The sequence below is a fragment of the Mytilus trossulus genome, unplaced genomic scaffold (genome assembly GCF_036588685.1).
Source record: "Mytilus trossulus isolate FHL-02 unplaced genomic scaffold, PNRI_Mtr1.1.1.hap1 h1tg000158l__unscaffolded, whole genome shotgun sequence".
Taxonomy (NCBI): Eukaryota; Metazoa; Mollusca; class Bivalvia; order Mytilida; family Mytilidae; genus Mytilus; species Mytilus trossulus.
Genome location: NW_026963304.1, coordinates 2,820,159 through 2,833,987, shown reverse-complemented (window position 1 = coordinate 2,833,987; position 13,829 = coordinate 2,820,159). Strand labels below are relative to the sequence as shown.

The window sequence follows — 13,829 nt, the reverse complement described above, 5'->3', positions numbered from 1 at the left end:
GTCAAAGGCTTTTTCAAAGTCTATAAAGTTGATTATTAATTGTCTCTGCCATTCAGTGCACTGTTCAATGATGTTTCGTAGCACAAATATGTGATCACAACAACTCCTTCCTTTTCTAAAGCCTGCCTGTTCTTTTCTGAGTTTGTTATCAATTGCTGTTTTAATTCTGTCTATTAAGATTTGGTGAAAATTTTGCTTGGGATTGGTAATAAGGTGATTCCTCTCCAGTTGTTGCTGTTTGTGAGATCACCTTTCTTAGCCAGTCTTATGATGATACCTTCTGACCAGTTTTTCGGTATCTTGATATTTTGCCAAATCTTTTTGAATGGTGTATGAAGAATGTTTGCTGTTAAGGTTGGATCTGATTTAAATAGTTCTGCTGATAGTTTATCGTTTCCTGGAGCTTTATTGTTTTTAAGACTCTTTACTGCTTTGATAATTTCCGATCTTGATGGAATTTCTATATTTACTTCAAGGTCGTGCTCTGCTATGGGTATGTTTGCTGTTGTTTCTGGTTCTGGCCTATTTAATACTTCTTTGAAGTGCTCATTCCATCTATTCTCTTGTTCTCTTTCAGATGTTATTAGATTACCCTGTTTGTCTTTTACTGGCATGTAGCGGATTTAGCCTTATCTAACCCTGAGGCTTTCAAAAATATCTAGACCATTGATCATAGAAAATAAATTAACCCTAAAACTTGATCAAATGTGAAATTTTGAAATTGAATTAAGTTTTTCTGGCTAAAGGATGGACGGACGAGACTGTTACAGGTATAAACAGAATACACATTGCAAAATTAACAAGAGTGTGTCCAAAGTACACGGATGCCCAACTCGCACTATCCTTTCCCATGTTCCATGGACTGTAAAAATTGGGTAATAATCTAATTTGGCATTAAAATTAGAAAGATTATACTATAGGGAACATTTGTACTAAATTTCAAGTTGATTGGACTTCAATTTCATCAAAAACTACCTTGACCAAAAACTTACCTGAAACTCCCACTTTCATTTTCTATGTTTAGTGAACCGTAAAATTGGGGTCAAAAGTCTAATTTGGCTTTAAAATTAGAAAGATCATATCATAAGCAACAAGTGTACTAAGTTTCAAATTGATTGGACTTCAGCTTCATCAAAAACTACCTTGACCAAAAACTTTAACCTGAAACTCCCTCTTTCATTTTCTATGTTCAGTGGACTGTGAAATTGGGGTCAAAAGTCTAATTTGGCTTTAAGGTTAGAAAGATCATATCATAAGCAACAAGTGTACTAAATTTCAAGTTGATTGGACTTCGGCTTCATCAAAAACTACCTTGACCAAAAACTTTAACCTGAAACCCCCATCTTTCATTTTCTATGTTCAGTAGACCGTGAAATTGGGGTAAAAAGTCTAATTTGGCTTTAAAATTAGAAAGATCATATCATAAGCAACAAGTGTACTAAGTTTCAAGTTGATTGGACTTCAGCTTCATCAAAAACTACCTTGACCAAAAACTTTAACCTGAAACTCCCACTTTCATTTTCTATGTTTTGTGGACCGTGAAATTGGGGTCAAAAGTCTAATTTGGCTTTAAAATTAAAAAAATCATATCATTAGCAACAAGTTTACTAAGTTTCAAGTTGATTGGACTTCAGCTTCATCAAAAACTACCTTGACCAAAAACTTTAACCTGAAACTCCCACTTTCATTTTCTATGTTCAGTGGACGGTGAAATTGGGGTCTAAAGTCTAATATGGCTTAAAATTAGAAAGATCATATCATAAGCAACAAGTGTACTAAGTTTCAAGTTGATTGGACTTCAGCTTCATCAAAAACTACCTTGACCAAAAACTTTAACTGAAACTCCCACTTTCATTTTCTATGTTCAGTGGACTGTGAAATTGGGGTCAAAAGTCTAATTTGGCTTTTAAATTAGAAAGATCATATCATAAGCAACAAGTGTACTAAGTTTCAAGTTGATTGGACTTCCGCTTCATCAAAAACTACCTTGACCAAAAACTTTAACCTGAAACTCCCACTTTCATTTTCTATGTTCAGTGGACCGTGAAATCGGGGTCAAAAGTCTAATTTGGTTTAAAATTTGAAAGATCATATCATAAGCAACAAGTGTACTAAGTTTTAAGTTGATTGGACTTCAGCTTCATCAAAAACTACCTTGACCAAAAACCTTAACCTAGACGGACGGACGAACGGAGGCACAGACCAGAAAACATAATGCCCCTCTACTATCGTAGGTGGGGCATAAAAAGAAGAGCTGCATGAACATTTTCAAGTTTCGAAAATAGGTGAAAAAAGTGGGACATTAGTCTTATTTTATCTTGTAAACATATTTTTTTTTTAAGTAATCTTTTGAAAGATGAATAATTTTACTATTTAAATTGATAATTGATTTCAAAGTGATTAAATAACATTGTCTATTTTGCTTATTTTCTTTTTCTAGTGCGGATTTGTTTCAGTTTGTTACAATCCGATATCGACTGAGTCTGTTTCAGGACGAGTTATCCAGCATTGATGTAATCTGTCTTCGTAACCCTGACCTAACCCTATTGTTCTTGTAAAATATAAGTAATATTATTATGTCAATGGATAATAAATTTTAAAAAGAAGAAATATCATCTTTCATCTTACTTATATTTTTCGTCTAGTCCAAGTATGTTGCAGTCCGTCATTGTTATAGACCGAGTTATCTAGCCTTGATTGAAAAATCTGACAGCTGCACAACATGTCGTTATACTTTATATTAGAACGATCATTACTGTAACAGAGAACAGTTGTCGTTTTTTCGTGAGCTAAATTTTCAATGAAAGTATTTGAATTAAGAAAACACTTTTCAAAAAACAAAGATTGAAGATGTAAATCGTTATAATTTTTATTACAAATTTTACATTACAAATATATACCTCACAAAATAAACACGTTATCATGTTGCATTTAGAATTTTGAATTACATAGTTACATATTTCTAGATGCAAATCTTAAACGTAAAATTGTCCAGATGCAGTGGTACAAATTACAAATTGCAATCTGGAAACTAAATTTTCAGAGGTTCAGAGATACAACTTAAGAATTGCAAAGTTGGAATTAGGAAACTTTTGGCTGTCCTTTCATTTTTGCCTGGAAATCCAACATTATCATAAATTATCAAAATGCAATTAACCTGGTTCTGAAATTGATATCTATCAAAAACTGTACTTCTCGGCTAAACAAATCTTCTCATTACAGTTCATTTTAAGATTCAGAGTAAACACTTTTAAGAGCCTTGATTGCGGCCAATAGTGTCTTTCCTCAAAATGTTAGGTAAACAAATGTATAAATTCAATTTCTTTTACAATATAATATTAAATCATAAAGCACAAATACAAAAATCAAATACGATATGCACCAACAAACTAATAGCAGTGAATTACAGCCGATTCAGAATGTGTCAGGTTAAATATGCTTGTGGGCAGCCAACCTACCCATAACCCGTGTCTGCGATTAACAGCGTGAAATAAAAACAAAGAATCAAAAATCAACAATTACATGAATTATACAGTGCTTTTTTAACAGATTACAGACAGTCATTTTCCCTTTTCATAGCGCCCCACCATTTAACTTTTTCCCAGATAAATTTCTTAAGCGATATTTGCCACAATTTTTTGGAATGTTAGGTCTATACGATGCTCTTCAACTTTGTACTTGTTTGGCTTTCGAACTATAATGCATGTTCACTGATGAGTCTTATGTAGAGGAAACACGCGAGTCTGGCGTATTTAATATTAAGCCTGATACCTTTGATAACTATTTTAAAGGTCTATTATATTTTTCTTCATTTTTTTTTTCGATTCATCAGTCCCCAATGGTTTCTTCAGCTCATTAGTCAGTACTTTTGTAAATTGTCCGTTAATAGACTACTTAATTAAATACATCTATAACATGTATAACAACCACAAGGACTGACTGTTGATTGCATTTATTAACAAAATGGACAATTGTATGCAAATAAACTCATTATAGATACCAGGATCAGATTTGGCATTTTTGTATACAGTTAATTTATAAATATAACCGTTGTTTAAAATGATAATCCATGTCAGCACAGAATTCGAGGAATTTAAACTCCACCAGCAGTGGTATCGACCCAGTGGTAATAAATAAACTCATTATAGGTACCAGGACTAACTTTTGTATTTAGTCCAAACGCGCATTTCGACTGCTAAAGACTCGCCAGTGCGCTCAAATCAAAAACAGTTAAAAAGCCAAACTATTTTAAAAATCCAAATGCTTTAAAAGTAAAATCACAAAAATACTGAACTCTGAGGAAAATTCAAAACTGTAAGTCCTTAATCAAATAGCAAAATTAAATGATATAACACATAAAACGAATGGACAACTGTCATATTCCTGACTTGGTACATGCATTTTCAAATGTAGAAAATGGGGGATTAAACCTGGTTTTATAGCGCAAAACCTCTCATTTGTATGACAGTCGCATCACATTCAGTTATATTTACAACGATGCGTGAATAAACAGACATAATAAGTAAAATAGTCAGCATATGGATATAGCAGTCATTACTGCGTCATAATCTCAAAACATACAATTATTTAACAAAAAAATACAGAGAACATCTTTCTAATTTAAAACCACATGCATTGATTCGCGTCTTAAAATGTTAATTAATCAAAAGACTTTGGATGGAATTTATTTTCAAATTCGATCAATAAAAATAATAAGCTTGCAAACGAATCTAGATCACAATCAACATTGCTATTTACATTTGTTTGCAGCCATTTGATATTTGGCAGAAAAGTATTGTGTTATTTCCTATAAATCACGGTTACCACTATATTTGGTCATTTATAGCCAGTAAAGAACTTACATTTGTACATAGTATAAATGTAGGAAATTTATTTGCAAAGGGAAAGGGTGGATATTATAATAGTGAATTGTCATTTCTATCGATATGGATTAACCTCTCTGAACAGGATTGTTTGAAAGGAATTTTAAATTCTGAAAAAAAGTCTATGTGTTTCTTTTTACGTCTCTGATTGGATAACTCATTAAATCTTAATTTTCAAGAAAGAATATCCCTGAAAGTGTAAATGCTTATGAATCTATTAAATGTATCATTCAAAGAGCATTTATCTAACATGTTCAATCCCTTCTACTTAATTCTCATGAAGCCCGAACTATATAAGGTCTTCACTTCTCTCTGTCTAACATGTAAAAACTACTTATAGGACGAAAAATTAAACATTTCTCCTTCAAATAAGGTGACAACATAAAAAGCCTGCATACATTTATCAACAAATTAGGAACAGTTGGTGACAAAGAGTGCAGTGCGTAGAGTTGAAAAGCCAAAATCATCAACTGAAAACATTGAACATAATACAAGCCATCCAGACAGAAATATATGCTTAAAAGTCATAAAATACAACTATAGTTGAATCAGTGCATATAGTTACTAAGAAACACTCTGAAACATGAACTCAACACTGGCTAATGCCCCATGAAATTTAGATGATAATTTATGCTGGATCATTATCAAAACAGAAGTTGCAAGTTCGACAAAAAATGACGCCAATGGCAATCACCATTGTTTGCAGGAAATACGAAAATGAGTTAAAAATCTGAAATAGAGAATGAAAACAAGGAATGTGTGAAACAGGCACTAAACTGACCAATGAGCTGAAAACGGAATGTGTGAAACAGGCACTAAACCGACCATTGAGCCGAAAACAAGGAATGTGTGAAACAGGCACTAAACTGACCAATGAGCAGAAAACGGAATGTGTGAAACAGGCACTAAACCGACCATTGAGCCGAAAACAAGGAATGTGTGAAACAGGCACTAAACTGACCAATGAGGAGAAAACAGGGAATGTGTGAAACAGGCACTAAACCGACCAATGAGCAGAAAACAGGGAATGTGTGAAACAGGCACTAAACTGACCAATGAGCAGAAAACAGGGAATGTGTGAAACAGGCACTAAACCGACCATTGAGTAGAAAACATACCAAGGCCACCAATGGGTACAGTTTATCTAAGAAAAAGTATTATCCTTATCCTATATACTGATTACTTTTTTCCTACTTGAGCACACAATCTTATTCAACACAATATTTTTTCTTCACATAGTTGAATCCTTTCACTGCTTGAACACGTTTTAAAGCCACCATCAACCAGTATATTGTTGGTTTCTTCCCATCTGTCTTCATCCATTTCATAAGAAGATCATGTATTTGACCATCTAAATCCCTTTGGAAATTGTACAAAGTCTTACTGATGTCCACACTGGTAAGACCCAGTTCAATACCAAAGTGAACAACGCAGTCACCTATTAGGTTCTTTTGCGTCAAAGCTTTAATTACCTCTTCTGGTGGAACATCTTGAAGGCGACTGTGAGATTTTACTGAAAAGGTTAACAAAATAATTTTAAATACAAAATCATGATATATATACATGCATTAGTTTAAGAATTGGATAAACATTATTTTTCACAAGTCAATCATTGCATATGAATTTAACTTGTAAAAAATTAAATCATCATTTAATTAATTTCATGCGAACGATTTTTTTTCTCGGAAATTACCTCCACCAGGAACGACCACAGCGGACTATTTGAAAGCCATGTATGTATGGAAAAGAGGGGCGAATGATACCGGAGGGACAGTCGTATGTATGGAAAAGAGGGGCGAAAGATACCGGAGGGACAGTCAAACTCATAGAGCGAAAAATAAACTGACAATGCCATGGCTAAGAAAGAAGACAAACACACAAACAAATAGGACAAAACATAGAAAACTAAAGCAACCAAACACAACTAAAAACCGGTTAATATAAACAACGCAATTACCCATAGCAACTCATTTTAAGGCTTAAACTGGACCACTTCTTCTGTCTGTTCTATAAATAAAGCTACATAACAAAAAAAGACAAAACCTAACCATGAAAACAGTTTGGGTTAATAAACTGACTAAGTTGAAAGGCTTCATGGTTTCTATGGACATACATGCTGCTAATGCTAGTTGAACTTCATATAAAATATCACTGGCGTATCATAACTAAAATCAATGCTAAGATATGCTACGCACATTTAGGTTCTTACTATTTGTTGGTCCCTTTGTTTTAATACCGTTGCGTTTAAAAGTATACACGCTGAAAAGTTTCGCCTTCTTTACTAATCATTGATATTATGTTGAAAGTCCTTAATATAAAGCGTTATTACAAAAGAGGGACGAAAGATACCAAAGGGACAGTCAAACTCATTAATCTAAAACAAACTGACAACGCCATGGCTAAAAATGAAAAAGACAAACAGACAGACAATAGTACACATGACACAACATAGAAAACCAAAGAATAAACAACACGAACCCCACCAAAAACTAGGGGTGATCTCAGGTGCTCCGGAAGGTTAAGCAGATCCTGCTCCACATGTGACACCCGTCGTGTTGCTTATGTACAACTGTCACATAAACCATAAACATAACATTAACCAAAAAAAAAAAAAACATTGACCAACGAACCATGACAATGAAATCAAGGTCAGATGACACCTCCCATTTGTACATGTTCACCTTACAGTCCTTCCATACATCGAATATACTAGACCTATTGCTTATAGTATCTGAGATATGGACTTGACCACCAATACTTAACCTTGTTAGCTGATCCATGAAATTAGGTCGAAGTCTAATGAACACTCTCTGTCGGGCATGCAGACCTTGCAAGATTCAAACTTACTAAATGAAGTTATCGTATTACTTACAATAAGAAAGACTTTAACATTACAAAAAAAAATTTAGGTCTTCCACCTTCTAAAATATGAAGCTTTTAAGTTTGAAGCCGCCGCCGCCGTATCACTATCCCTATGTCGAGCTTTCTATTACAAAAGTCGGAGGCTGGACAAAAATTAGGAGAAAAATGTTTAAAAGAGGTTGACATGTCTTCTTTTGGACTATTACATTGAAAAAAGAGAATGTAATATACTGATTTAGTATTCAATTTACATCCTATGTATGTACTTTCGTCCTGGTATGACACACGTGAAGTAGGATCTGCTTGATATTCCGGAACACCTGAGATCATCCCCAATTTTTGGAGGGGTTCGTGTTGCTTTGTCTACAGTTTTCTATGTTAAGTCATTTGTACTATCATTTGACTGTTTGTGTTTTTCAATTTTAACCATGGCGTTGTCAGTTTATTTTCGATCTCTGAGTTTGACTGTCCTTCTGGTATCTTACGCCCCTCTTTTATACCTGGCTTCGGAATAAATGGCTCAAATATGTTACAATTGGTGTAACAAAATTCTCGTGCCACAAGTAGAGAAGGATCTACATACTCTTCTGGAGCACTTAAGCACAGCCCATTTTTTCCAATTGTAGTCATTTATCTAAGAATTTTTTACAGACGTAATCACAGGTAGGCTGACCTTTATTGACCATTTAAAAATGACAGTACATAATTATGTTGAATTTGTCTCAACCAAAATTATTTCCATGAATGTAACATCATCGAATTTCAACTAATATTAGCACACGTGTAACAGTAATTACTTAATATTTCTGAGCATCTGAGATCATAATTTCTATGGATGTTTGTTTTTCTCTGTCTTAAGTTTTTAATTCTTTATTTAAGGACTGTTTTTTGTCTTGTGGTTGAATTTCATTGTTAACCATGGCTTTTTTAGTTTGTGTAAGACTTCCGTAAAGATACTTTTTACACTGTCCACATCTTATAATTTAACTCAATTCATCTTAAAATGTATCTTGCAAACAATGCAAAAGTTTCAAAGTACATACACCATTACTAAGGATACGGATTACCATAGTACGTACAAATATAAGTCCCCTTAAACTGACCTTGTCACTTTAAGACGGGAGAAAAAATATCAAACGTTCAAACTCACCAACATGAAATACTATTGAATTGATATTTGTAATCATTCAAAGGCACTTGATCTCATTCAAATAAAAAAAAAGTATTAACATACCATACTTTAGCATGTTTAGTGAAGGCTAAGTTTTGAATAAAATTAAAGTTTAAAGACATTTATTTCAAATAGAAAAAACAAAAATTTGAAATAGCGTCCTCTTGTACACTCATATGTAATACATGTTAAATAAAACCTTTAAAAAGTATTCGGCTTGCATTGGTATATATGCATGCATTTGTTCAATTATTTTTATCAGCCTTATTACAAGATCAATTTGATCATATGAATTTAAAAACATAAACCAACAACATTTATAGTTGTAGGTAAAGTCGTCATCTATATAGTTCAATCGTTTAAATAAAACATACCCATCAAACTATGGTCCTCTCTCTGTACCTGAAATTAGTCATTTTTACAATTGTAATATGATATATACAATGAACTAGTTGTTACTTATTTTTGTAAATCAAAACAAGAAGTACGAGGCCAAATTGACAGCTAAATGTGTTGTCTGCATTATGAAAGCATTGACTTCATGTATTGCATAGGAACAACATGAAATGACATTTTCCAATCAAGCAAGGACTTACTTCTGAATGATATATGAAAATTTAGGCCTCAATTTTTTTAACAATAGAAACGTAATAAGATTTAGAAATAATGGTTAAAGTACCTTAAAATAATGAGCAGAAACGACAAAGTGCCATTTTATAATCAAGCAAGGACCATAACTCTTAAATAAATTTTTTTTTATCGTCAATATCGACATATACCCCAATTATATTATCCATGTTCAACCCAAAAGCGATACCGTCAATATCGACACTCACCCCGATTCTATGATTCATGTTCAACCCAAAAGCTATATCTTCAATATCGACGTCACCCCAATTCTATAATTCATGTTCAACTCAAAATCTATATCGTCAATATCGACATTCACCCCAATTCTATTATCCATGAGCAACCCACAATCAGTAACCAAATTTATGTCTGGAGAGAGTGTTAACTGCCCCTTCCCCCCCAAAAAAAAACCCAACTATAATAATCAAAAGAGCAGTTCATTATACATGTTATACATACCTTGCAAAGATAATGTTTTCTATCAATAGCTGTCAGAGCTCTCATCAATTCCTCAAATGTTGATTTTGATTGGTCAATTTCTGCCTTATCCCTCCATTTAAACAACCCCATCAACATAAAATTCATTGGATTTGAGTAATAACAATGATTCAATTTTTCGTAATCAGCTGTGCTGATACCTAGATGAATCAAGAATTCACGAAACTCATCAATCCCCATTATTTGTGCTAAATGGACGAAATGATGATCATTTGGTTCTAGGAGGAGCATTTCTGAGCCAAGACCTTAAATAAAAGAATAATGATTGTTGCTAATATGATATGCCATGATGACTGACATCAATATTTAGATTTGCTATCTAATTTTGTTATATACCAAAATGTCTATATCTTTATCTCATCTCATTTAATCCTCTCTATCTACTTTGTATCTTCGTGTAAAACTTTGTTCCTATCTATCAATCACAGCGGCAACATTTGGTTCATTGAACTCACAACATTTAACCCTCCTCATTGCAGTTTTTAAACGGAGTATATACCAGTCGGTTGTAAATAAAAACAACATAGAAACTATCTTCAGACAGAGAACATTTATTATTACATTAAAGTTACTTACATCCGAGTAAAACGCTCTTGAAAATGTATTTTAAAGAGTTGATTTTTTGTAGAAAACCATGTGTAGTTGAAACATACATGTCTGTTCTTTTAAAACATCACACATAAATCGTCGAGATAACAAAAGCACCAGTGAGTTGTAGGCTGTTAAGGTGTTGTTTTAAACTACCGATAAGGTAACCGGTTGGTTAATAGAGCAAACAATAAATCGATGACAATATGGTTCTTCAAAATTATTACTACTGAAATGTATGTACCAATACAATATTTATTTTTTAAAATGTGGATTTGAAATTCAATAATTGTTAGTTAGAATGGTATTCGCCGCTTTAATATGCATTCTTTACAAATGATTTATTGTTCTGAAAGACTTCAATCAGTTAAATGTCAGATAATAAAAGAGATAATATATTTTCGATTTTCAATTGTTTAAGTTATTGTAACGAGTCACAGTTGTATGCATTATTTTACTAATATATGCGACAAGTACTATTCATTGAAAAAAATATTATCAAAAATATTGTAATTTATTACCATTGCAGTTTTCGTCACAAGTCTCTTTATTCTGAAATAAAGAGATACATATATACATTAGGGATATCAGTAATGTTTTGCATGACTATTTTGTTGTTGACTATTTTACAGGACTGCTTCTTTAGATTTCTAATTTTGTGTTTTGGTTTTACTGGTATAATTTCAATTATCTTGCCACTGATGAGTTCATCAATTTTTTTTTTCGTTCTCGATAGTTTTCTAAAGATAATCAACCAATTTTGAAGCAATTTGATTTTTTTTTACGTTGGACTCTAATATGCTATCTTTACCAATATAACCAATGACAAGACGGGAGTTACTTTTCATAAAATCAGGAGCATGTAAAAGAAAAAAATAACCAAGTATAAATGTATCTTATTATTGTAACTTTTGATTTGTTCTCAATTATCTGATGTGATGGTGGTTTATGTGTGATTTCTATCACGATCATAAAAGTGATTTAACAAAAATACCAAACTCTGAGGAAAATTCAAAATTGAAAGTCCCTTATAAAATAGCAAAATCAACAGATAAAATACATAAAATGAATGTATAACAACTGTCATATTTCTGACTTGGTAAAGGCATTTTCTACAGATCTAGATTTTCTTCATATTTCGTTAAAGCAATCTAACAAGCGTTTGAAATTTGCTGAAATGTATTAACACATCAATCAATCTGTTTTACAAGATACATGTCAAATTCATTTTTCCAATTTATCCTCAATAAATTCAGTCTTATGCAGTCAGAAGATAAAGATAATAGTTATAAAAAAGTGTCACTGACCTTATCAAAAACCCAGTTCAGAGAAATTTTGGTTTTATGTTCTATTCCATTCTTGCATATCCAAGACTTTCTTGTTTTAGCATCACAAAATGGAAGTAAGCACGTTTCGCCTTTGCATACTTCTCCGACTTCTATTTCAAACAGATCTGACATTAAATGGTGACTTTGTTTACCAAAACAACGATGGTAAAACTGAAGAATTCGTTCAAGTGCCAAAGTTAGGCATTCCTGTGTTGTTGTTGCTAGATCTGGTGATATGAGCTGCTTTGACTCGTCATTGATGAGGTATGCAAATATTCTCTGCCCTTTAACATGAATTTGAAGTTCATTTCTGTTGTCAGCATCCATAATTGCAGCTTGAAAATAAAGACAAAACCGAGAGGTGTCTACTTTCAGAGGCCAGATGCTAATAGCAGCCCCTATAAGCTTGAACGACAAAGTAGATGGAACTACTGTCTCCTTCAGATGATAAGCTATGCATAGTGTTTTGTCGTCTGTTGCATTTCTGCGCATTTTTTGTGGAATATTTTCCTTCACAATGCAGGGTACTAGAAAAGAATCTGCAGCAACTTCCGTTTCAGTGTATCTTTTAGGTTCTACAAGGATATCTAGATGGAGGAGGACTTGCACTATATATTCCTTTGTTCTGATATCGGTCAAAATTTCCTTGAAAGCTGGTTGTGACCAAAGAGTAATAAGATCTGTCTTCTTTAGAACTCCAGTAGATGATAATTTTTCAAGTATGTCTCGAACAGGTCCTTTTTCTGGCCAAAACATTATGTCTGTAACGAAGGCTCTCAGGATATTGACCATTGCTGAAGGTTGAATGACAATGAAATCTCTCAAAGCAGGTTCATCGAAATACAACAGCTTTCCGATTGAGTGCTGAACAAGTAAGAAATCGTCTACTCTTCTTTCATTTAGAGCAAATTCATTATTAGATTTGTTTATCTCTAAAAGTCTCTTCTTTGTTATCAACTTTACTCCCTCTGCTCTCATATCTGATATCTGTAAATCAAGAGGCACCCAAACAATCGGCATCTGTTGTCCCCATGTTGACTGCTGAAAGGCGATATCAACTAATGTATCCTTCAAGCGCTCAATATCTCGATCTGCTGCATCCGTTGCATTCATGAAAAAGACATTGTCATACATGATATGCTCATGAAGCTTGTGTAAGGAAAACATTTTCCGCAGTTCTTCTTTGAATTTAAGCACCAGTTTCTTTTGCTCATCCTGTCAATCATAACAATGAAATGGTTAAAAAGTAAAGTCACAAAAATACTGAACTCAGAGGAAAATCCAATCGGAAAGTCCACATTCAAATGACAAAACACATAAAAAGGGAGTGAACAAGAACCGTCATATTCCTGACTTGGTACAGGCATTTTCAAATGTAGAAAATGGTGGATTAAACCTGGTTGTATAGCGCTAATAGCACAAGACAAAAACAAAAACAAAAACGTAAGTAGGAAGTTTGCAATCACAAAAAAGCTTTTTATTTCTATACAAAAAATTCGTAAGGGTTCCGTGGAACCCAGAGTCTCGCCTACTTTTGCTGTAACTCCCAGGCTCAACAAAAATGAGGAAAACAATCAATACTACTGATACTATCTTTTGATTGTAAGATGCTTCTGTCCAAGTTTGGTGTACATTTCAGGATAGTTTATGAATCGAATAAATGTTTTAAAAACTTAAAGTTCAGACTGTATTTTATGTTAACTGGATTTATTTTTTTACAAAATTTACTTCTGGATACTATCTTATGATCATTAACAAGCTTCTGTCCAAGTTTGGTACAAACCCATGACAGTTAAAGAAAGTTATTAAAATTTTAAAAACTTTAACCACAGAGTGAATGTAATGTTTCCCCGCAGAAAAAACTAAGTC

The 13,829-nt window shown here is 33.1% G+C and overlaps 1 protein-coding gene across 1 annotated transcript in view; it reads right to left on the bottom strand.

Moving 5' to 3' along the window:
* Nucleotides 1-2,880: 2,880 nt before the first annotated feature.
* Nucleotides 2,881-13,829, bottom strand: part of LOC134700530 (uncharacterized) — a 356,413-nt gene continuing 345,464 nt past the window's right edge. Inside the window, exons 7-11 of the mRNA XM_063561913.1 lie at nt 11,940-13,175; nt 11,154-11,184; nt 10,006-10,289; nt 9,291-9,318; nt 2,881-6,396 (exon numbers count right to left, since the gene is read on the bottom strand). Coding sequence (XP_063417983.1) covers nt 6,092-6,396; nt 9,291-9,318; nt 10,006-10,289; nt 11,154-11,184; nt 11,940-13,175 — 1,884 coding nt within the window. The 3' untranslated portion in view covers nt 2,881-6,091. The remainder of the gene's footprint in view (nt 6,397-9,290; nt 9,319-10,005; nt 10,290-11,153; nt 11,185-11,939; nt 13,176-13,829) is intronic.